We start from the raw sequence: 24,614 nt of genomic DNA on the forward strand, positions 1-24,614 counted from the left end.
TTTCTTGAAATTTAAAGAAATTTATTGAAGATCTGAAAAACAACTCCTACAAGATTGACTTTTCCATAAAACCGTAGCTACATGATGCATTGCGTCTATCATGTTAAAACGTGCATTAGACACAAATACAAAAACCATGAAAACAAGCCACCATTCTTTAACAATTTAGCAAAGATAAAATGCCTAAGGAACAACATGGATGACTTGCAAAGGATGGGCTCTTTAAGCACCATAAAAAAAAAAAAAAGAGCACAGATGGATGAGTGTTCAGTTATATACACTGAAGTGAACCTTTGGCACTAGGAATCAGAGCATTTTGTCATAGAGCATTAACACGTATTATAAAAGTGCGTAGTGTCAAAGGAACAGAACCACCAGCATTCAAAAGCAGCTTTGTCAACTAGGCAATAAAACACTCTACAGCATGTCTCTGTTGTCCATCACTGAATACACTGGTAGAAACTTTGAAATGAAAAAAAAAAGAAAGAAAAAAGGAGCAGTGACTCCTTTTATTTTCTCTGTTTAAATTCAAACAGAAAACAAACAGCAACTCTGTTATACACTAACGGTCTTCAAAGTATATCATTTGTACAAGAGAAGGACTAACAACCAAACTGTGTACAGAGATCCAAGCACAGTGCGAGAGCGAGCACACCCCTCACACGGCTTTCCGATGGTACTCGGGAGGAGCCACTTCATAATCACTGGCGCTGAACAATGTTGCAGAATTCTTTGCCAGGTACCTAAAAAGAAAATTGTTAATTCATTATAAAAATGTTAAGTCATATTGATATTAACCATAGATCACTGCCTCCAAAAAACCCCACATCATTATAATCCAAACAGTTAAAATTACAGACAAAAATACATAGTGTCAAGTTATTCTTTTTTTTTTAGTTGTTTTGTTTTTCAAGACAGGGTTTCTCTGTGTAGCCTTGGCTGTCCTGGACTTGCTTTGTAGATCAAGCTGGCCTGAACTCAGAGATCTGCCTGCCTGCCTCTGCTAGGATTAAAGACGAGCACCATTTTTTAAACAACAGCTGTCTTCAACCTGAGGGAATCTGCAAACAGCTATCCTACCACACTGCAGCACTACCCTCAAACAATATTTTCTTTAGCTTTTTCAATTAAGTACAAGGTAGTCTACAAACACACTGCTCAACACTGTCCAACCTGAAAGAAGGGGATGTGAAATGTGAAGCAGTGCATTTCTGTGTTATCAAAGAAACTGAAGTCTGGAGAAAATATTTACTGTTGTTATAAAAAGGGCCATAAATAATCAAAATATTCCAACCCTCTTCAATACCAGGCCCAAAATGTAATAATCCACAGTAACTATGCTCCATATTCTGGAAATCCTAGTCCTTTTCAAATTGAAATGTTTCTGTCCAAACAAGAATCAGAACACTGCCCGCCACTACAGTTGATTTCTTCTTCAATTCATTGGTAAATAGTATCCTTGTTAGTATATTTAGAGCATTTTATCATCCCCAAAAGCTGCTTGCCTTTAAGTTCTTCCCTATTGTAAAAATGCCCTCCAACATGATGTAGAACTGCTTTTCTTCAATCTTTTAAACTCAACTAAGTTATATTTGTATTAATATATCCTTAGGCCTCAGCATATAACTTAGTCTGGCCTCAAAAATTCTGCTTTAATTTTGACAGGGGTAAGCCACTGGCCCAACTAAGACATTATTGCTATTTCTCTAAGTCTCCTACGTCCTATTTAAATGTACCCCCTAAAAGTTTACAGCTTATCTTCCTACTCTCTACTGCTGTAAATCTACAAAATCAACCTATGTTTTCATTGTCTTAACAGCTTGGAGATTTAATTACATTATCATTTCCCATACAGCACCTACATGTTCATTCTCCATCGTCTGTGAGAGTCCCATATTTATACTGTTCTACTGCCTTATTGGCATCTGCACAAATATATTATTTTAGTAATTATGATAATCTTTCCTTTCACACATTAATGTTAAATAACCACCCCAATTGTTCATGATTTCAATTAAACTTACTTGAGGAAATCGTGTAGATAGTTCAGTAATAAAGCAAGGCTTTTTTCATCTAGAGGTGTATAGGCCAACATCGCTCCAATTCGCACTATTTAACAAAGAATTATGTTAAAGTTATATCCAAGGCAGCACTATAACCATACACAGTAACTATGTAGGAAATAATCGAGCTGTCTCTGATTTCATAAAACTAAATGATTTTATGTGTATATGTAGATGAGTGTATGTGGGTTGTCTGGTAAGCTAAAAGACAAATTTATTATCTTTCCACCTTAAAAAAAAAAGAAAAAAGAAAAAGTCCCACCTCACTAGATTGGGGTTCACAGGTCAGGGCAGCCAGTGAAAACCTAGGATGCTTGCCTATGCTGCCCCAGCGCTGGGTCACAAGTATGTACCATTATACCCAGCTTTTTAATGTGGGGGGGAAATCATCACACTTGGATTCTTTGGAGTGAGCTATCTCCCCAATCTTAATGACTTTTCAAATTCTTTAAAAAAAAAAAAACAAACAAAAAAAAAAAACTTGCTATTTAAATCTTCAAACTGGCACAGTCATATTTTAGATGGTTATTTTATCTCTCAGTCATTTAGTAAAGACAAAAAAAAAAAAAAAAAAAAAACAGCTATTATAAAGGCTCAATTTCTTAAGTCTTATTACCAAATAATCTCAGTAAATGTGGCGCTCCATACACCTGGGACATGGGTGCATCAGGGTGATCCGCGAGAATTTCAGCATACTGTGGTCTCTCAAATTTGTAGAGCAGCTGAGTGCCCAGCATCACATTGAAGTACTCCTTTATCCCTGCCACAACCTCATTGACAGCATACTCCCTGATGAAAGAACAAAAACATTACTTTCAAAAATATATCCTATCTGGAGAGGCTATAAAGGTAAGGAACTACAGCTAAGACTTTTTTTAAAAAGTAAAATGAATTTCAAAATTGTATTAAAGGAGGATTTGGAAAATTACAGCCCTGTCAAAATAAGGTATGTATGCCTCCAAAAGTAGTAAAAAACAATTTGGGGAGTGGAAGGGGGGGGGCTGTGAAGATAGGGGACAGGGTTTCCTTGTAGCCTTGGCTGTTCTAGAACTCACTCTGTAGACCAGTCTAGCCTCAGAGATCCTTCGGCCTCTGATCCCCAAGTGGTGGGTTAAAGAAGGCTTGAGTCACCAACCACCACCAGGCCCCAAAAGTTGTACCTAAAATAGTACTTAAGTACTTTGTATATATTCAAAAGGGTATATTCTTACTTATTATCTGTATTTCCTCGCGATTTCTTGTAATTTGCATAATCCTCCAAAATGGAATCCACGTTCTTCTTGGCAGGAAGATAAAAAAGCTATGGAAAAAAATTGAACACAAATGCTTATAAAGAAAAAACACATTCCTTCCAACAAAGTAGATGAAGCACAGAAAGCCTGCTAAACGTGTTCAAGATTACAAACAGTGTGCAAGGAGATACAATTGCACAATCTAACCAAGTACCTTCAACCAAATCCCAACTATGTCTATGGAATCTCAATTCTCGTTTGTCAATTTAAATAGTTGGTCTGGACGGAGTTCCTAAACCTGGACTTAGACAAACCAACTCTGATTGTTCTAAGTTTTTCTGGATTCCTATATTTCTATGTTGTGAAAGCAGTTTCTTTGGATTTTGAACATGTCCTGTCAGGAGGGAGGAAAAGAGGCTCCTAAAGACTAAGTAAACAAACAAAACCCTCAGAAAACTGACACTTGAAAGATCCACAGGGTCCTTCCTAACAGCGAAGATGAAGCTCCAGGGACAATGTTCACATGCATCTTGTCTAAGTCATGGTTTATTTAGCAGTGGGCTTTTCAGTGGTACGCCTATTTTTGGACTGTTCCCATTTCTCCCTAAAACGTCACTGGGTTGAGGTTCTTCTGTTGGCATCCATTCTGTCTTAGGGAAAGATCAGGTTGTCTGCATCTGGGGGGGTAGGGGGGATGATGATGATGATGATGGATGGATGGATGGATGGATGTTTTTCTAAAACAACATTATGCAAGTAAATAAACCTAGGACCTTAATTACATTCAGGATTGCTTGCAGGCAATGTTATATGCTTTCTACACTATTCCATTATCAGGACGTATGTAAATGCTCTCCTGTAGGCAACATTAAGATGGAAACCTGTGTTTACTTGCTATTAGTGTCAGAAGAGTTCTGCTCTAGCAACCTCCAACTTTCTTCATCAGAAACAAAGAAAAATTTAAGGGATTAGATAGACGGCTCAAGAATTAAGAGCCTGTTGAAGATGAAGCTGGACTTCGAGTCCGCGCCTGCATATTCCTACGACTTCTCAGAGTCCTATGGACTGTGACTGAGGAGACAAACCATGCAAGAAACAACAGTAAAAAAATAAAAAATAAAAAAAGGAATTAAGAGCCACTAGGACTCAGCTTCAATTCCCAGCATTCCACATGGTGGCTAACAACCAGTTCCAGGAAACCCAATGCCCTCCACAGGCACCGCAAAGGCCATGCCATGCAGACATATATGCAGGCAAAAAAAAAAAAAAAAAAAAAAAAGAAAAGAAAATTAACTACAACCTATGTCATCCTAAATTACCTGTTTTTGTCTGGTGATCAAGTCCCAGTCATCCACAAGCCATGGTTTCAGCTCTTCAGGAATCTTTACTTTAACTTCAACTCTGTTCATGAATGTCTCTTCCTAAATCGGGAAAGCAAAGGTATTGCAAGCCTTTCTTGCTTAATAGTAACTTCTCTTTTGACCTTTAAATCATCAGCATGTATACACTAATTCCTTGAAGGAGCCACTTATAACAAAGGATTAGTCATTAGAAAAAATAAAACATGAAATCACACAGTTAGGAAAAATATGGTCTTGAGTCAAAATGGCCCTTAGTGCATTTTTTCCTCTTCTGGAAATGGAATATTCAGAATTACTGTTGATACCCAAATGGTTATCCCAAACACGATTTTCTTGCTTTTTTGAGACATGGTCTTACTATGTAGCTCGGGATATCCTAGAATTCACTGCGTAGAACAGGTTGGCCTCGAACTCATGATCTGCCTTTCTCTGTCTCCTGAGTGCTGGAATTAAAAGCATGCACCACCATGCACAGCTAACATGGCTATCTTTGAACTTTGGTAGCATGTGTCAGTAACCCTAGCATTTGGAAAACTGAGGCATGAGGCTCAAGGCAAAGCTAGCCTAAACCACACACCAATAGCAGGACCGACAGGAGTGGGGGAAGTAAAGATGACTGTTTTAGGCCAGCCTAACAGAGAAAAAGAGAAGAAAACTCACATTTTCAACTGTAGGATCTACCCGGGCTCTTTTCTTCCTAGGAGGCTGAGGCGTCTCACTGGTGCTGCCACCATCTCCATTTCCAGGTGCTACAAAATATGTGTGGAAGGTGGGGGCAGTGTTGGTCAACTAACAAATGTATGGTAGAGTGCCTTAAGTTCTCATTTCCCCATTACAGATGTTTAATAAATCCAACTTAACGAATCATATTTCTAAAAAAGAATGTACCTAGTAATTCATTTAGGAAATATTTGATAATACCATATATTTAAAATACTATCTTCCTAAGAGAATTATGAAGACTTAAAGCAGGTAGGTGAAAACAACTACACTTTCTAGGAGGTCAAAGATCAAAGCTGTCCTTATCTACACACAACACGGCTTTGAGACCTAGACTCCAGGCCAATGAGCCACATACTTACTAAATGTCAGCTTAACGTAGAGAATTCACAACCTAAGTGTTATAAGGAATAGGTCAATTTTCAAAAAGTTTATACACTTACTTTTCTGCTTGTTCTTTTTTGTTTTCCTGAAAAGAGAAGAAAACAAAAATTACTACTAGAAAAACAATGGTAAATTCAAGGAAAAATGACTAGCCTACCTCTGTGGAACCATGCATACTTGTGAATACACAGCCACACATAAAATTTAAAATTATAAAAAGCAATTTCACAGCCAATCACAGTGGAACACACCTATAATCCCAGCACTTCTGGAGGCAGACAAATATCTGTGAGTTCAAGGCCAGCCTGGTCTACAAAGTGATTCCGGGACAACCAAGACTACACAGTGAAACCTTGTCTTGAAAAACCAAAATCTAGCCAATCGTAAGTTTCCCTTTACTCAATAAGCTTAAAGTTTATAGTAGGAAAGATCTGATGACATTATTCCCAAGTCCAATTAAACCACTTGTACACACATGCTAATGATTCATGGAAATCAAAAGAGACCAGTTCTTTTTGTTTGTTTTTGTTTTTCGAGACAGGGTTTCTCTGTGTAGTTGTCCTGGGCTCACATGTAGACCAGGCTGGCCTCGAACTCACAAAGATCCACTTGCCTCTGCCTCCCAAGTGCTGGCATTAAAGGCATGTGCCACCTCGCCCAGGTCAAGAGACCAGTTTTTTTTTTTTTGTTTTGTTTTTTAATTTATGTGCATTGGTGTGAGGGTGTCAGATCTTAGAGTTACAGACAGTTGTGAGCTGCCGTGTGGGTGCTGGGAATTGAACCCAGGTCCTTTGCAAGAGCAGGCAGTGCTCTTAACCACTGAACCACCCATCTCTCCAACCCCAGGAGACCAGTTCTTAAGTGTACCGGATTCATACAATAACTGCTAGTGCTCTGCCTGTATTCTAATTCTAAAACTTATGACAACATACAGTCAAAATATAAACTGTTAGAAATTATATTTTAGGGGACTGGAGAGATGATTCAGTCATTAAAAACATTGGCTGCTTCCAGAGGACGTGGGTTCTGTACCCAGTACCCACATGGCAGCAACTATGTCTGCCAACTCCAACTCTAGAGAATCCCTTCTGGACTGTATGTGCACAGGCATACAGAGAGAGACAGAGAGACAAGAGAGGAGAGAGAGACAAGAGAGGAGAGAGAGAGAGAGAGAGAGAGAGAGAGAGAGAGAGAGAGAGAGAGAGAGAAAACACCCAAGCACAAAGAAATAAATAAATCTTTAAAAAGAAGAAAAATAATTCAGGAAGTAATAGAAAGGTAGGTAAATTCAAGAAAAATGCATGGAAACCACTTTTTTGTAGGCTAGTTAAAAATTTAAGCTTAACAACAGATATATAAGACAGACAGATAAAATAGGGTTTAAGTTGGGGATGGTGCCAGACACCTTTAATCCTAACACCCAATATGCAGAGCCAGGAAGATCATTATGAGGCCAGTCAAGTCAGCCAGAATTATATATTGAGACAAGAAAGAAAGAAAGAGAGAGAGAGAGAGAGAGAGAGAGAGAGAGAGAGAAGGAAGAAAAAAAGCTGGGCGGTGGTGGCACCCACCTGTAATCCCAGCACTCACGAGGCAGAGGCAGGACCCTTGTGAGTTTGAGGCCAGCCTGATCTACAATGCGAATCCAGGACAGCCAAGGCTACACAGAGAACCCTATCCCGAAAAATAAACAACCAAACCAAACCAAACAGAAAAACCCCCCAAAATACAAATGGATGTTTTTTGCAGAAATATTGCCGTGGTACAATAATGGCGACTGTTAGAGAGGTGATCAACTACTCTGATTGGATTTTGTTTTGTTTTTTCAAGACAGGGTTTCTCTGTGTAGCACTGGTTGTCCTCGACTTGCTTTGTAGACCAGGCTGGCCTCAAACTCATAGAAATCCACCTGCCTTTGCTGGAATTAAACGTGTGCGCCACCACGCCCGACTCTGATTGTATTTTGAAGCCTGCTCAATAGCAGGGAATCCATGCCTGGTTATTGTACCTGGTCAAAAGCCTATGCATAGCTGAGGAGGTCATAGGTTCTACAGGGAAATCTATTGTTTTGATAAATGGTTGTTGTCTAACTACCTTGTAGATATTTGTTTATACTCAAAATATTAGCACTGCTCTCAGCCTTGGCCAGAAAAGCTTCTTCTACAGACTTGTAACTAGCCAAAGTGCTCACAAGACTTGACTGTGAATGTTCACTAGGATATATCTGTATTGTCCCTCCTTCCCCTACAACGAGCTCAGGGAACAAAGCTTAAGAGGGTGTGAACAAATGTACAAACAGAAGAACAGGGACAGAGTGCTGTGAAATGGAGATATGGCCACTAGTAGGTAGCCCACGCTCTAATGAACGGACCCACACCCATCAACACAAAACTAGCAGCAACTACTCATCAGACTTTTTGAAAGAAAAGGAACATGAACTTTAGCAAGAGACTGACTGGAAATGAGGGTAGGAGGGGAGAGTGGTGGGATAAATATTATCAAAATACATTATATATATGAATGAATTTTTCAAAAAATTCAAGTAATAGTTATAGCCTATATTCTGTATTACTAATCTTTAAAATCAAAAATTTGGTCGTCTACAGTGAGTTTCAGATACATAACCTTTAAAGATAAAAGGCATGTATTGACTTTCACACTATGGGCTGGTTATCAAGAAGCCTCACAATCCAGAATTAACAAGTTACCCTTTTCTCATTCTCCATGTTTGTATTAACACTACTGAAAAAGTAACCTTTGCCAAAATAATTACATCAAAACTTGACTGCCTGATAATTCACTACCTTTCTAAGAGAAAACACTGTATGTATATACACATGTAACTTCAAACATAAGAACTGTAAAAGCACTTATCACCAATGAACTGCTAAAACTATGCTACTTTAATGTTGCATATATTCTAGTGTAAGAGAAGAGGCTAAGAAAGTAGTTAATGTGCATTTTAAATTACTGTAACAACCTGATATCTGAGAAATGAAAATTTGACATTTTTTAAAGCTCCCATTAGAGACAAAGAATGTATCATAAGCAATCATAAACTTAAATTACACTTATAAAACAGTGTGCAATATTTAAACAAAGAGCATCTTACACTTCAACATTTTTCTGTTGCAGACCAGATGTCTTCTTTCCTGGAGCAGCCCCTCTCATCTTGCCCTCTGCATACTGTTCCCTTCAAAAATAAGGTCAAAAAGTCATCATAAAGCAGTTATTTAAGAAAAAGTAAATTGTGCCTGCAGTTCTCAGCCAAGTATGGTGGCACACACCTTTAAACCCAGCACTTTGGAGACAAAGCAAAGCAGGTGGATCACTGTAAGGTCAAGCCTAGCCAAGGCTTGTACAGTGAGGCCCTAATCTCAGAAAAAATTTAAAATAAGTAGACTTCTATAACGCTCCAAATTGAGACCAGCTTGGTTTACAAAAAGAATCTAGGACAGCTAAGACTATACATAGAAATCCATCTAGAAAAACCATAAACAAACAAACAAACAAAATAAAGACTTTAAAATAAGTAACACCCACAGAAAGTCTGAAACTGGAGCTGGAAGGATGGCCTAGCAATGAAGAACACTGGTTATGAATTCAGTTCCAAACACACACATGCTGCTCACAACTACATGACTATAGCCCCATGAGATCTGATGCCATCTTCTAGTGTGCAGGCATGCAGATAACAACAACAACAAATCACAACAAAATACAAAAGGCCTGAAAGTTTTGTGCCTAGAACCAAGAACAAGAATTAAAGTTCCATATTAAAAATTGAGGCCCCACAAGGCATGAGTTTTATTCCCAGCACCCACATGGATGGCCACAATCATCTGTAGCTCCAAGGGACATGACTCATTCTTCTGGCATGTATGTGGTACCCACATACACATAATGCCGAAACACTGGCGTATATATAAACAAACCCAAAAATAATTTTTAAAAAAAGGTCTACAGAAACCAAACAAAGGATCCAAGAAACCAAGGATGAAGCCAGAGGGCTGGCCTAAGAGGTCAAAGTACAACCACTCACACTGACCTGAGTTCAATTCCTGAACCTTACATGAAGGGGGGGGGGGAGGGGGGAATGACTCCAACCTCCACACTATCAACATGGCAAATCTATGCCCACATACAAAATGAATGCAGAGAGATTGGGGAAAAAAAAAAAAAAAAGGCTTTTGTTACTAAAATAAAATATAAGTCATACAATACAAATTGATGAATATATAGTCTCAGAAACTATAAATTCCAGTGCTGGCGTTGGAGAGATGGCGCAGAGGCTAAGAGCAGTGGTTGCTCTCCCAAAAATCCTGAGTTCAATTCCCAGCAACCACATGGTGGCTCACAACCATCTATAATGAGATCTGGTGCCCTCTTCTGGTGTGCAGGCACACATGCAGACAGAATATTGTATAAATAATAAATAAATTTTTTTTTTTTTTTTTTTTTTTTTTTAATTCCAGTGCTATGCCTGGTTGGGGATTGACTAAGAGTCCCAGTGTTTTCTTTTATTTGATTCCACGTTATAACTTTAGTTTTGTAAATGCTATAAAATTCAAATGTAGTAACTCCTATAATTTTATGGGTCTTTTCCTCTTGGTGTATTTTCAGAGATGAATATTACCGGGAACGTCTCCTCCCTTGTTTCTTCCAAGTTAGCAGCCTCCACAGCCCCCAAGAAGTAGTTAAACAAGGTGTTAATGGGTTTGCACCTCCAATTTCTAAAACTCCAAGATCTAAAGACAGACTCAGAAATGACAGGACATTTCTTTTACCTAGAAAATATGTAATTACTTGCAATCAAGCTTTAACACTGGAACTAACAAGTATCAAGAATCATTTTGCCAAGAGAGGGAGGCACCAACATGATCCTATTTTGTTCATTCTGTGTCCCAAAAAAATTCTCAAAACAAACTTACTGATTGGCCTTCTGAAGTTCTCGCTGTTTCTGCAAGTTGGCGTCCACATATTTGAGCACTCTGCTTTCTGGGACCCATTCATCCCAACTGAAACGACAAGTCATAGCAGCGCTGAGGAACAGCCTAATGCAGTTTAGGCTCCCTTCCATCTAACATTTAAAGATCTAAGAGTTAAAATGTAGGAATCCCCTGAAACAACGTTTTAATTTTGTACTTTTAACATCTATTAATCTGTATGTATGTACAAGTGCATAGTACAGTGTATGTGTAGAAATCAGAGAACTACTTCTCCGAGTTGCTTCTTTCACCATGTCGGTCCTGAAGGTCCAGGTCTTCACCCTTGGCAAGTACTTTAACCCACTGAGCCATCTTGTCAACCCTCATTTTTGGAGAATTCTTAAAAATGAATTCCAACTTGGCCTTGAATTCACTGTAATCCTGCCTCAGTATCCCAAATTCTGTAATTACAGGAATGTACAAACCATGCCTATCTTTTTCTGAAATAATTTGATAAGCTGGCAGTGCAAATCCATTCTTATCTAAAAGACAAATCTAACAAAGTGTTCTAGTAAGTAGCATTCCAAATATAAACTATGTATGTAGATTATTCAAATCATTTTTAAATGGTTTAATAAATCACTAAAGTCTCTAAGGCATGATTAGCCTTTCAGAATTACAGTACTGCCGTAAGTTACACAGGTCACATATGCTGAAGGTGCACCAGAGGCACATCAGATACCCCACTGCTCACTTTCTTCTACTCAAAGGGAGTACTGTAACTTCTAAGGAAGACTAGAGGCTGGCTTTCTAAAAACTAAGGTAGCTACCTAGCTTCTCACAAAACAAGCTTTGTGCTGCTGTGTATGGGAAAACAAAACTTTCTTGTGGAATGTTGAACTTTTTAAGCAAACTAACTTTTGAGCAAAATTAGTCTTTTCTCCTGCTGATGGAGCTCCATTAGTGACACAATCAGGTGTATTATTGAGGCAATCTTTTACTTAATGATTCCCACCTCTGACCTCTTATAGAGTATAGCCAAAAGGAAAATTAATAAATAAGACATTCCTCAACATGATTTCCTAAAGAAAACTTTAAAACATGCATTTACCTAGAGGTCAGGAGGGGGTGGTGTACTGAGGGAGCTCCTTCAGGAACAGGAAAAAGGGCTACAATATCCTCACGTGTCTTCAAAGATTTTTCAGAGCGCCTGGGCCTCACAGCACTTCTGATACAGACAGCATAGTACAAAGTAATCTCAGTAACTATGTGCAGATTTTAGCGTAAGTTTTATCAAGATTCATTTACAAATGGAATATTTTAATGTCTGTGTCAACAAATTCCAGTAAGGTTTTTATTATCTTAGTATCTACTGTGATTTTTAAAGTGTATTTATACTAATATTCAAAAAATTCCAATTTGAAACTGGAATTTTGCTGTACAGTGTTTCTTTCAGGTGTCCTGCAGCAGGGCATAATGGTGTATACACATACACCTTTGGTCTCAGCACTCTACAGAGGCAGAGACAGGTAAGCCTGAATTCCAGGCCAGCCTGGTCTAGCTACATATTAAGACACTATTTCTAAATAAATAAAGGTATCCTGTAAACCGTCCTTTTCTTTCTTTTTGCGGGGGATGGGGGCAAGTGAAGGGGGCAAGATACTGGAGATTGAGCCCAGGGCTCCAAGCAAGAAAGAGCTCTACCACTGAACTATATCCCTATCCATGAGGATCTTTTTTTAAAAAATTATATCCCTATTCTCCCCAAATTAAAGAACACAAACTTTTAACTGCTTTAAAACCGTAGAAACTCTTTCCCCATGAGATATAAACAAGCACTTTGACCAATAGCCAATTACCAAGACACTCCAAGAGCTTATAAGCAAAGAGTTAAAAATCCTTGCTAAAACTGAAAAAAGCAAAATGGCTAGCTACCTGCATTCTGAGAATCTCTACTAAGAATATCTGAGAGTCATTCAAAATCTTAAATATAGATCAAGCAAGTGACTTTCAGCATTTTCTAAAGTAGCTGTGACTAATCCAAAGTCAAATGCACAGGCAAAATTAAATACACACATAACGTACTTGACAGGCATTTAAGGGGCACGCATCTGAAATGGTTTTCAAGTTCTCTAGAGCTAGATGTGGTGGTACAAGCCATAATCTCAGCATTCAGGAGGCAGAAAGATTACTGCAAGTTTCAGGACAGCCAAAGCCACAAAGCAATACCCAGTCTCAAACAAGGAAAATGAAAAAATCATTTCTAAATAACCCCCAAGGTTAAAACGGCATGTTTAGCAAGTCAACTATGAAAGTGTCAACACCTATGATATCTTAATTTCCCTCAGTACACTCCAACAGTCTTATAATGCCTACTATGGCTATTTCTCCTTTTCTTTTCCCAAGAAAACATGGTCTAAATAAATAAAACTGCCACCTATTTCTGTCTGGAACCACAATCCAAGAAAGGAAAAATGCCTTTTGAAAAACCAAAAGTAGAAAAGCAGAGGCTTTAGTTTTCATAATTGATGGCAATCTACAAAAACTGCAACCTAACATATATTGACCTATACATGTCCATGTGTGTAATTTTACACAAAATACAAGAATGAAGCATAAAAAGTATATTCACAGCTATTAAAACAAAACTCTAAAGTGTGTAGAGAAAGGGAAAGGCCCACACCATGAATGTGCTGTGTTTCCTAGTTTATACGGACTTTTAACTTTCCCACCCCTCATATTCAAGAAGAGTATCAAAAAGAGTATTGCACATTTTATCTGGACATTAGCAAAGTAACATGTACAATATAACCCTCATGAATTATTAGAGACAGAAATTCAGTTTCTAATTCACTTTTAAAATATGGAGATATACTCTGGAAATACTAACATTAAAACGTCCATTTCCTAGATATAGATATTACAACCAACCTAAAATAAAAATGTATTTTTTTCTTTTGGTGGGGGCAAGGTCTCACTATGTAGTTCTGGCTAGCCTGGAACTCAAGAGATCAGCCTGCCTCTGCCTCTGTCTCCTGAGTGCTGGGATTAAAGGCATGCACCAGCACACTCAGCTCCCAATTTCTTAACAGAAGACTGGTATTGTTCTGAAATACTGACATTATCAACTGATCATTATTAGAAATACTTTATTCACAAATTATCAGAATGTGCTTTCATGTGTTTTGAATTGCGGCCTTTCTACAATTATATTTATGATATAAGTTTGATGTTTCTCACCTAAAAGCATTTACCTATTTTTAACAAACTTACTTAATGAGTTGGTCATTCAGATAAAGAACTATATCAAATGAGACAAAGCAGCATTAAGCATTCCAAGTTATCAGAAAAGTAATTCCTAAATGGCTAGTTCCTTTCAATGTAATCCCTGAAGTACAAAATATCAGTAATAAAAATGATTTAAAATCTCCCCTAATAAAAATAAGCCACTCAATTCCAGACAAAAAGCCTGGATAATTTATTAAGTGCTAATATTACTTTTGGGTCCCAAAAAGAACATACTGAGAAAGAGCTCCAATGGTCATTGAAAAGTTAAATTCTGTAAATCAGAATTTTCTATGCTAAGGCACATGGAAACTACTTTCTGTTAACATTAGCATTATGTTTCAAAACTTCCTAAAACAGGTTTGTAAACTGTCATTTCTAAAAAAACATCCCCTGCCCCTTTTTGTGACAGGATTTCTCTATGTAGCCTTGGCTGTCCTGGACTCGCTTTGTAGACCAGGCTTAGCCTCGAACTCACAGCGATCCGCCTGCCTCTGCCTCCTGAGTGCTGGAATTAAAGGCATGCGCCACCACGCCCGGCTAATATCCCCCTTTTTCTACAACTAATTTTGAGGTTAGCCTCTAGAATAAGAAAGATTAGTCACTTCGTTTGTGTTCAGGCAAAAAATTCAGGCTATCCTAAAACATATGCCCAAAATAAATAAATCAAAGCTAGCAGGTAAAAAAAAAAAAAAAAAAAAAAACATAATTCAACTAGGATAGTTGGTCCAGATAGTCACTGGACAATATAAAAGCTAGGCGTGGTTGTACACGCCTTTAATCCCAGCACTCAGGAGGCAGAGGCAGGTGGATCACTTTGAGTTCGAAGCCAGCCTGATCTACAGAGTCCTGGACAGCTACACAGAGAAACCCTTTCGGGGGTGGGGGTGGGGGGGGATAAGTAAGTAAATATTCCCAAGAAAATCAAGTACATATAAAATGGCTGAGTTTTGCCTGATACAGTTTCATCATACTGAAAATGGCTCATCCTTGCTTCAAAATATGTTACATTACAACAGAGTACAAAATGCTTTTAAAGGTCTAATACTCACTTTTTATTCCAACCACTGTAATGGATAAAGTATTTCACTTGTTTGTCCTTTATGGCAACCTTTACACACTGAAATAAAAAAGAAAAGGTCTTTAGTATACACATATGAAATCTTATCATTCTTAATCTAAAAAGCAAATCTGCATAATAACAGATGTGCTCTTTTTAATATAAAGAATTAAATCTTGAATAATTTGATGCTGTAAAAACTTTTAGAGCACTTTCAAGGTCTGAGAGTGAACCAATTAGATCTTATAATCCTGGTGCTGGGAACACTTTTCTAAAAATTACAAAACTGGCACTCAGAAATAAACACAAAGCTGATAGACAGCATTAATAAGCTGTCTCTAGCCAAACAGTGGTATACACCTTTAATCACAGCAGGCGGATCTCTGAGTTTGAGGCTAGCCTGGTTTACAGAGTGAGAACCAGGACAGCTGGGCTACAGAGAAACCCTGTCTCGAAAAACCAAAATAAATAAATAAATAGATAGGCTGTCTCTATAAATCAACATGCTACATCTGCTATCCAAACTCAAGAAATGAAAGCTGCCAGGTAGCACACATCTGCAATCCCAGCACTCAAGGAGGCAGAGGCAAGTGGATCTCTGTGAGTTCAAGGCCAGCCTGGTATACAAAGTGAGTCCAGAACAGCCAAGGCTACACAGAGAAACTGTTTTGAAAAAAAAAAAAAAAAGTAGCCAAACGAACAAATTATTAAAGGAAAGTCACTAGGACAAGTGATGATTATCTGACTTTGGATTTAAGGGTATTCACTATAGGCAAACCAAACAATAGTTTACTCCAATCACCATTTAAAAATTGTTCACCCAAGTATTTCGCTGCCGAAGGAAAAAACAGCCAAAAGTACATACAAATTAACAATGAAAAACATACAAGATCATCAAAAGGACTAGTTATAAACAAACACCTGCACATTTAAAACATAGTAAGTGAACATCATTTTTAGTCAGAACTGCCTGGTACTATATGCTAAGAATATTTTCATACAAATATAAACTTGCTAGAAATTTACACAGAAATTGCTTTTAAGCATTATGCTTTTATATTTACATATATACATGTAAAGTGTGTGTGTGGTGGGTGTTGCTAGATTTTGTTGGTTTTCTGTACCAGGGACTGAACCAGTGTCTCAACCATGGCAAGTGCTTTTTACCACTGAATTTTGTCTCCTGCCTGCTTACTCCTTTGTGAGAAAGGGGTCTCACTAAGCTACCAAGGCCAATCTTTTTTTTTTTTTTTTTTTTAGACAGGGTTTCTCTGTGTAGCCTTGGCCATCCTGGACTCACTTTGTAGACCAGGCTGGCCAAGGCCAATCTTGAACTCTGTATCCCAAATAATCTTTCTGTCTCAACTCCTAAAGTAGCCTGGTCATAGGCCTGTGGCAGCACTGTTTACATGGGTGGGTTATTTTTTTTACCGCCTGAGGGGTGGTGGTTGTGCAGTAGTATTAACGATTGAGCTCAAGTTATCAATCAAGGTAGGCAAGTATTCTACCATGTAATTAGCCAGCAGCCTTTTTGAGACAGGGCTTCTTTGTGTAGCCTTGATTGTCCTGGACTCCCTTTGTAGATCAGGCTGACCTAGAACTCAAGAGATCCATCCACCTGCCTCTGCCTCAGGAAGTGCAGTCACGTGCCACAACTCTTTGCCAAAACCCATGGCTTGTGTACAAGTCTTAAAATGCCTGCCCAAGCACACCTTTAAAACTAATCCTAACCTTGAGGAGTTACAGGCAGTCATTCTATAAGTTCAAGATCATCCTAGTCTAAAGAGTAAGTTTCCAGCCAGCTAGGGCTACAAACAGAAATGGTATCTCAAAATAATGTTTTTAAAAATAAGAAATGCCTCTCATCCCAATCCTCAGGCAGTTAAGAGTAAGATACAGTCTAGAGTAGCTATGGAATGAAGTTAAGGACACTCTGAGCTTTATAGGAAGATCCTGACTCAAAAAGCAAACAGGGAGAGAAACTTAATTTTCTGTGCTAGGGTTCGCTCAGTAACAGAGAACATGTCTGGAGTTTTTTAAATCCCTGGGTTCAAGCACCAGAATGACACCCCAACCTAAATTCTATCAAAAAATCATCGGAAGTAAAATAGTAAAAGATTTTAGGCTGTTAAGTTTATGTGTAGCATATGTTCCTGGTCTCCACAGAGATCAGAAGAGCGTGCTGGATCCTCTAGAACTGGAGTATAGATGGTTGTATGCCACCATGTGGGTACTGGGAACGGAACCCAGGTCCTCAGGAAGAGTAGCCAGAACTCTTAACTGCTGAGCCATTACATTGTACAGGGCACAGGCATGTAACTGCAGTGGTAGCTCTCTTCCAAGTATGTGCAATGCTCTGGGTTTAATTCAGAAAACTGCAAACATTTTCACTAAAATAAAAATAAATGCATTATACTGTTATCTCTGGCCTTTTTTTCTTTTTTGTTTTTTGAGACAGGGTTTCTCTGTGTAGCCCTGTCTGTCCTTACACTCAAGAGATCTGCCTGCCTCTGCCTACCTAGCGCTGGGATTAAAGCATGTACCGCCACCACCATCAGGCACCTATGGCTAAATCATAAGTAAATTATTACATAAGATGAGCACATGATGAAACAGAGAAAAAGCCTTACTCACTCAGGATTCAAACTTTACCATCCAAATTAACAAACAGAAGTTAGACGTATAGGACAAGCAGAGCATGGTGGCTCACATCTGTGTGAGACCTCAGCATGAGGGTGAGGCAGAAGATTATTGTTAGTTCAAGGCCAGCTTGACTGCCAGATCCAAAGAGAAAGATGCATGCATAAACACTTGAGTGTGCAGACAGAAGTTAAATATCAACCATTAAAGCTGAGTTAATGGACAAGGTGGCGCACGCCTTTAATCTCAGCACTTGGGAGGCAGAGGTAGGCATATCACTTAGAGTTCAAGGTTAGCCTGGTCTACAAAGTGAGAAGTGAATCCAGGAGAGCTAAGGCTACATAGAGAAATCCTGTCTCAAAAAAACCAAAAAAGAAAAAAAAGCTGAGTTAAAGCAGAATTCATATGATCTCCAAACCCATACGATCCTGCTGCTTCTACACTGAGATAGAAGTTGGAGAAAAGAATCCTGGGAAATCTGATAGACTTGGATAAGGACAAGGAGACAGGAAGAAGAAACTGGCACTTGAGGTTTCCTCTGACCTCCAACCTCATGAGGTGGCATACACCTACCTGCACAAGCACTTGCATGCATGCATAGTAGTTTTCTGTTGAGTTATTGACTATAAAACGCCACTTGTTACAGCCAACCAACCTTCACCTATCACTTAAATGCTATTTCCAACCAATAGGCTAGTTTAGAAGTCAGAAAAGTAGCAATGTCTGAACTTTATCCACCACCAAGTATGCAGTGACACTCAAAATGAGATGGGAAGATTACCAACACTTTTGAACACCTTCTCAAAAGAAAGCAGGTTCCATACCTTAGCTTCATAAAGAAGAGGCCCATGAAAGCACAGCACTCGCTCGCCTGTAAAAGAGGGGGGGGGGGGGGGGAGGGGAAAGGGCCCGGTTAATTGTGAGTCCTTTGCCATATACAAAGATGTGACTCCACGAGTCACTATACCTAAATGCTTCAGAACAAACTCTACCCAGTACCAAGTACCCAAGGTCAACAACAACCAACTTAAATTTATATTTATATTTAAATAATCTGCTCACCTAATAAAATCTACTATACTTACCCATGAACTAATGCTTGGCTAGTTCACTTGTTTTAATTATCTGAAAATAGTTTTGTTTGGGGGTTTTTCCCTCCTAGGACAGGGCTTCTCTGTGTAGCTTTTGCTCTCCTGGACTTGTAGACCAGGCTAACCTCAAACTCATAGACCTACCTGCCTCTGCCTCCCGAGCACTGGGATTAAAGGTGTGCACCTGTAAGCAACTATTTCCAGATTGGAAACAGAATCTATTAAATGGTCTTCTCCAGTGTCTAAGTTTAGTCACTTGACTGACCTTTGCTTCCTTTTACTGAATATTCTCTATACATATTTAAAATGTGTGATCACATACATGGGAAATGGAATGGTTAGGGTTTTTGTTTTTTGGTTTTTTTCCCCTGAGACAGGGTTTGTCTGTGTAGCCTTCGCTGTCCTAGACTCTCTTTGTGGACAAAGCTGGCCTCGAACTCAGAGACCGCCTGCCTCTGCCTCCTGAATGCTGGGGTTAAAGTTATGTGTCACTGTGCCCAGAGGAATGGTTAGTTTTTAAACTATCCTACCTGTGTTTCTCGGTATCTTAGAAGCTAGGCTATTCAATGAGCAACAGATACACACAATCCTAACACTAAGAACTTACTTACACACCCAATGTTGAGTCTAACATCAGCACTTGCAAATCCAAATAAAATCTGGCTAGAGTTGAGACTTGAAGCCATCTGTGTTCATCAAACAAATTGGGCAGGTGATTTCTGAACTCTGATTCCTTTCAGTTCACTTGCTTTCAGCACACTGCAAGGCAACTGAGGTATCCAACAGGGTCAGCTATATGGCTATAAAGTTTAGTCTACTAATCTTATACTGAAAACTATTAAAATAATTATGAAAATATGTTATGGGTCTGGTATGGTAGCACATACCTTTAATCCCAGCACTTGGGAGGCAGAGGCTGGCAGATCTCTTGAATTCAAAGCCAGTATGTTCCATGTAGCGACCCTTTCTCTCTTAAATGTGACCTTTAAAGCATCTATTTGCCAGTTCTGTTGTTTGTCGAGTATTTTAATTCATAATGAACACACAGACAAGCAAATGCGTTTGTATCCTTTCCTGCACTTATATTGTACTTTTCTTCCTATTAAGCAGTAAAGACAGCCAGATACTAGAGAGGGTTCACAAAGAAAGGAGGGCCCAGACAGCAGAAACAAGCGTGCAACAGTGTAGTAGTGTCTACATAGTTCATCACTTGTGGAACATAGAATGAACATGTAAAAGCAGAAGAGAAGCATCTGTTTCATTCTGTCTGCCTGGGATTACAGGCCGCCACTTTGGGGGAACCCAGGGCTTTGTGCAGGCTATGAGAGCACTCTTCCAACTGAGCTACATACATCCTTAGCCACTGGAGTGGTTTTTGAAACTTTTCCCCCCTAAACTCCCAGATTAGGGTCCAGTAACCTTAAAAGCAAGGTTCGTCATAAAATCTGTACAGCTCAAATGATGAAAGCATTACTAAAGCTATGTCCACCTTGAATAAAGTTGAAAAATTGCCTAGACTTTCTTTTCAAACAGTTCAGGGGTAAGATCCACATAAATGGGTAAAACATTCTGCTACTAAACAGAAGCACTAAAATCACATCTGTGATTAACTGATTTCACTCCATGTGCCTTTTGTTTTGTTTTCAAGGTTGCTCTGTGTAGCCTTGGCTGCTTTGGATTCACTTTATAGACCAGGTTGGCGCCAAATTCACAGCAATGCCCTGCCTCTGCCACCCAGAGTGCTGGGATTACAGGCTGGCGTCATCTGGCTCAGCTAGGTTGTAATTATTTAAGAACACCCCTCCAGGGGACAAAGAAACAGTTCCATTCTCAGCACCCACACAGAGGCTCACAACTCGAGTTCCTGAAATCCAATGCCTTCTTCTGGCTTCCAAGAGCACCGGAGCCATACATGGCACACAAACACACACATAAAATAATCCAACACACACATCGAATATTCACCACCTTTCACTATCACAATTCCACCAAGATTTCAAAACAATCCCATTAACACTAAATATTTTTCCTTTCCAAATGTTCTCTGAGATTTTATTGTGGGAAGGGGAGTAAGTGTATACATACATGCCACTCACTGTACATTATGTGGAGGTCAGAGACAACTTGTGGGAAGCAGTTCTTTACCTCATCATGTGGGGTGTAGGAGTCAGTTAAGACAGGGACCAAACCTCATTTATCATCTTTTTAAAAGATGGCCACCTAAACATATGTACCCAATGGGCATCTTGGTCTTTATGTGAGTCCCCTAGTAAAGAGAGTGGGTGCTGTCTCTGACAACAACTCTGTTGCATGCTTTTTGATCACTTCCCCTTGGCAGAGCTGTCTTGCAGGGCCATCAAGGAAGAGGATGATGCCCTCAGTCCTGATGTAACCTGATATGCTAGAGTGAGTTGGGGGGACTCCCCTTTTATCAGAGGTAGGGGAATAGGGAGGAGGGGAGGACTGGGAGGAAAGGAGGCTACAATTAGGATGTAAAGCGAATAAATAAATGTTTTTAAAGATGACTATATATTTTGCATTTTTTGTTTGTTTGTTTGCTTTGGTTTTCTGAGACAGGGTCACTATGTAGCCCCTGGCTGGTCAACCTCCTGCCTCTGCTTCTCTAATACTGGATGGAATTTTAAGTGTGTGTCACACCCAGGTACACCTAGAAACTACAGTTGAAAAGAATCTGTAAGGGCAAGGATTTACAAGGCTCTCGTAACCTAGCCTTTGTTCCCACTCTTCTCCAATTACACCAACACTCCACTCCCTCTGGTTTGCTCTTAGCACTCTCACTTTGTAAACATCTCCTTTATAAAGAAAGCACTTCCTTCAAACAGCCATTCTTGATTTTTAGTTCCTAACATCAACCGAGGATTAAGTTTTGTGCTCTGACAACCTGGAGAAGAAGCCTGAGCCTCTTAGCATGTTTTAATACATGAAACACAGTCATCACAAAGGAAACCACCTGTTAGCAGTTAGCAAAACTACAGAGTACAGCATCGTTCTATGTGTGAAGCCGAGCCAGCGCAGTGTCTTCCACAGCAGCTAACTCCCCACGCTATTTTTTGAGATTGTTTCTCACTGTAACCATAGCTCACTGATCAGTAGGCTGGACGGCCAATGAGCTACAGAGTTTATCCCCCTGCTCCAGTCCCCACCCACCACGAAGGATACACACACACACACACACACACACACAGTTTCTCTGTGTAGCACTGGATGTCCAGGATGGTCTGGAATCCAGAGGTTCACCTGCCTCTGCCTCCTGAGTGCTGGGATTTAGGGCATGCACCACCTCCAGAGATAAAAAGGCTTTAAAAAAGGTTTGCTGCAGATCCAAGCTCGGGCCCTCATGCTTGACTCTGGAAGCACTAGATCGCTCTATCCCCTCAAAAACTATTTTAAGTGTCATTTTAATTCTAAAGTATTTAGGGTAAGACATAGTTAACAGATTTAGCTATTGCACTTTTATGACTGAGGCAGGAAAATCAGTCTAGTAGCCAAGGGTACATACCAAGACTTGCCTCAAAAGCCAAAACAAAAAACTTTCTCAAAAACACCTACCAAAATAATGAACAGCCTCAATTTCTCAAAGCTGAAAAAACGTATTGAGTCCGCACCAAAATACCCCCGGAATACCCTTAAGAACATCATATAGTTGAAAATGTTTAGGTTTGGGGCTTAAGACTTTTCTTTAATGTCTAACTCGTTAACGGTTAAACATCCCTAAAACAAGAGCTAGGCAGGCATCTGGACTCAGCATGTATGATAACAAGCGCATAGCAATAAAAGGTTTAAAGTGTTCCTCTTTATGACTTTAGATTAATTTACTTCCTTTTTTGTACTGGTAAACCCATCTCGACAGATGAGTTGTGAGAACTGAGTATGCTTTCCACTGGAAGTACCGATCATCAGCAAACACTGTTCTCAAAGCCAACTAATAAACACCAGCTTTCAAATCGCCAATAACCGACTACGACAGTAACCAGCCAGGCAACTGCTGTACTTAACAATGACAAGGCCAAGGACCTCTAAACCGGAACGCCCAAAGGTGGGACGCAAATTGTTTTCCCGAGCAACGGCTCTCCAGGAAGAGCACACCGTACTAAAAGGACCCGGGCGCTCCGCTCCAAAGACAACAAAACGATGCCTGCAGGCAACAGCAAGCCTAGGAACTGGCTAGGGCGGCCCACGGTTTTTCCTGTCCCCACCCATCACTCAGAGGCAAGAGGAGGCACTCGTCTGTCTGCGCGTGATCTCGGTGCCCAGGGGGCGCTGCGTCTGGCCCGAAGCTGCGGGAGAGCCGGCAGCCATGATGGCGCGGCCATCTTGCCGCGGCCATTTTACAACGCAGTTCTCCCGCCGCGGGGCGCGCAGCCCACCCCACCCCACCACCCCCCATCGCCCCCATCCTCCAGCACTAGGACTCCACTCCACAGAACGCAGCTGAGACAGACCCCTAACCCACCACCATGCTGCCAAAGCAGCTTCGAACCCTCCAGCTCAGTCGCCCACGCGGCCCCGGGGGGTGCGCATCAGCGCGGGGGATGGGCTGCCGCGGCTCCCCTCCCCCACGCCACATCACTTCCTAACCGACGCCATCGCTCGCCCGCCGGCCGCCTCCCCACAATAAGACTTTTCCCCCCGCTCTCAGAAAAACAAAACAGGCGCCGAGGCTTGGCCAACCCGCACCGAGGCACGCTTTCGCGCCACGAAGCACTGTCGCCAGATGACGCACCCAGATTACTACCCTCCGCAATGCGCCTTCCCCTCCCTCGCCCCCCCCCACAAAGCTCTGCCCGCAGTTCCCCGAGGCCGCGAGCCACGCCGACCCCCCGACACCCCCAAACCTCAAGCGCCCTGACTCAACCTCCCTCCCCTCCGCCGTTAGGTGCCTTTTCCCCAAAGCTGCACACTCACCCTCCTGGAATTTAGGCTTCGGGTCCTGCTTGGGCGCCATTTATAAGTGATTCGGCCGCCTCCTCCTTCTCCCACCACCCCCGACTACCGCCCCCTACTCTCTACCCCACCCAACTTAGCGTCAGACGCGCCGTCGGGCACAGCCAGCTCTACATCCTAGGCGCGATTTGCCAGCGCCGCCTGACCTCACAGCACCGCGACCCACGCAGCCGCCGCCTCAGCCAACGGCTGCCCGCCGCGCACGCGAGCCTGCGCCCGTGCCGCCCCAAGGCACGCCGGGATTGGTAGTTCCGCTCTCCGCCCACGAGAAGCCGGGTGGGGGAGGGGGAGCGGGAGACGCCCCTCCTCCCTTCCCCGCATCCCCACCCCCATTCCAACCCCCCTCCCCCCTCCTGCCCGCCCGTCTCAATCTCCCAGGGTATCCAGACCCCAAAGGCTTGTTAAAATCCGGATCTGATTTTCTGTAGGTGACAAGGAGGAAGAAATAAATAGATCACTGGCTGGCAATAAAAGGATGGAAAAGGCTCAGGGGGCTGATGGCTTGTGTACAAGATAAGGCCGTGGTAATGTGGGGTGTTGAAGTGGCCTGAGGGCAGGATTGTCTCAGCAGCCTGTGTTCTTCAGCAGCGTCAGCACTCTGCCTCTGAGAGCTTTGGAAGGCAGAAATGAAGCTAGAGGCGAGCAAGAAGGGGGTCCGCTCCAGAAGCTTCTGTGTCTCGAAAGCCATGCCCTGTTTGGAGGTCGGTTCCCATGACTGTTTGTAGAATGTAGTGACATATTTAGTCGCACAGAAGGAAGCAAACCTTGGTTGACGCGAAAGTCAGGGTTCCATACTTCACCTCTCTGTACTCTTTTTTTTTTGTCATCTTATTTCTTTGGTGTAATATTGGATGTATACTCAACAAACAAACAAACCTTTCGGGC

General features: G+C 40.8%; 1 protein-coding gene and 1 non-coding gene across 3 annotated transcripts; one reads left to right on the forward strand and one right to left on the reverse strand.

The window, feature by feature from the left end:
- Morf4l1 (mortality factor 4 like 1) lies at positions 1–23,745 on the reverse strand. 2 transcript variants are annotated; one of them, XM_051140118.1, is made up of 13 exons: positions 23,691–23,745; positions 18,498–18,544; positions 15,026–15,093; positions 11,800–11,916; positions 10,692–10,778; positions 8,873–8,953; positions 5,820–5,845; positions 5,317–5,405; positions 4,615–4,716; positions 3,275–3,363; positions 2,680–2,852; positions 2,025–2,109; positions 1–743 (listed from the first exon to the last, which is right to left on the reverse strand). In XM_051140118.1, exons 1-13 carry the CDS (start codon positions 23,728–23,730, stop codon positions 659–661), a joined length of 1,089 nt encoding a protein of 362 aa, XP_050996075.1. In that variant the 5' UTR covers positions 23,731–23,745; the 3' UTR covers positions 1–658. The 2 variants fall into 2 exon arrangements, with proteins under 2 accessions (XP_050996075.1, XP_050996076.1); XM_051140119.1 differs by lacking the exon at positions 11,800–11,916.
- On the forward strand, positions 4,277–4,396 carry LOC127184502 (small nucleolar RNA SNORA73 family). The gene has a single exon (XR_007830142.1). It is a non-coding gene; the product is annotated as a small nucleolar RNA SNORA73 family (small nucleolar RNA).
- Positions 23,746–24,614: the final 869 nt, after the last annotated feature.

Source organism: Acomys russatus, chromosome 32 (genome assembly GCF_903995435.1).
Source record: "Acomys russatus chromosome 32, mAcoRus1.1, whole genome shotgun sequence".
Lineage (NCBI taxonomy): Eukaryota > Metazoa > Chordata > Mammalia > Rodentia > Muridae > Acomys > Acomys russatus.

Excerpts from the sequence above, each read along its gene's own strand:
- Morf4l1 (XM_051140118.1), bottom strand. The coding sequence starts at position 23,730 with ATGGCGCCCAAGCAGGACCCGAAGCCTAAATTCCAGGAGG. Across the intron at positions 11,917-15,025 it reads TACAGTGGTTGGAATAAAAA|AAGTGCTGTGAGGCCCAGGC; the intron begins GTGAGTATTAGA and ends TGTCTGTATCAG. Across the intron at positions 5,846-8,872 it reads CAACAGAAAAATGTTGAAGT|GAAAACAAAAAAGAACAAGC; the intron begins GTAAGATGCTCT and ends TTCTCTTTTCAG.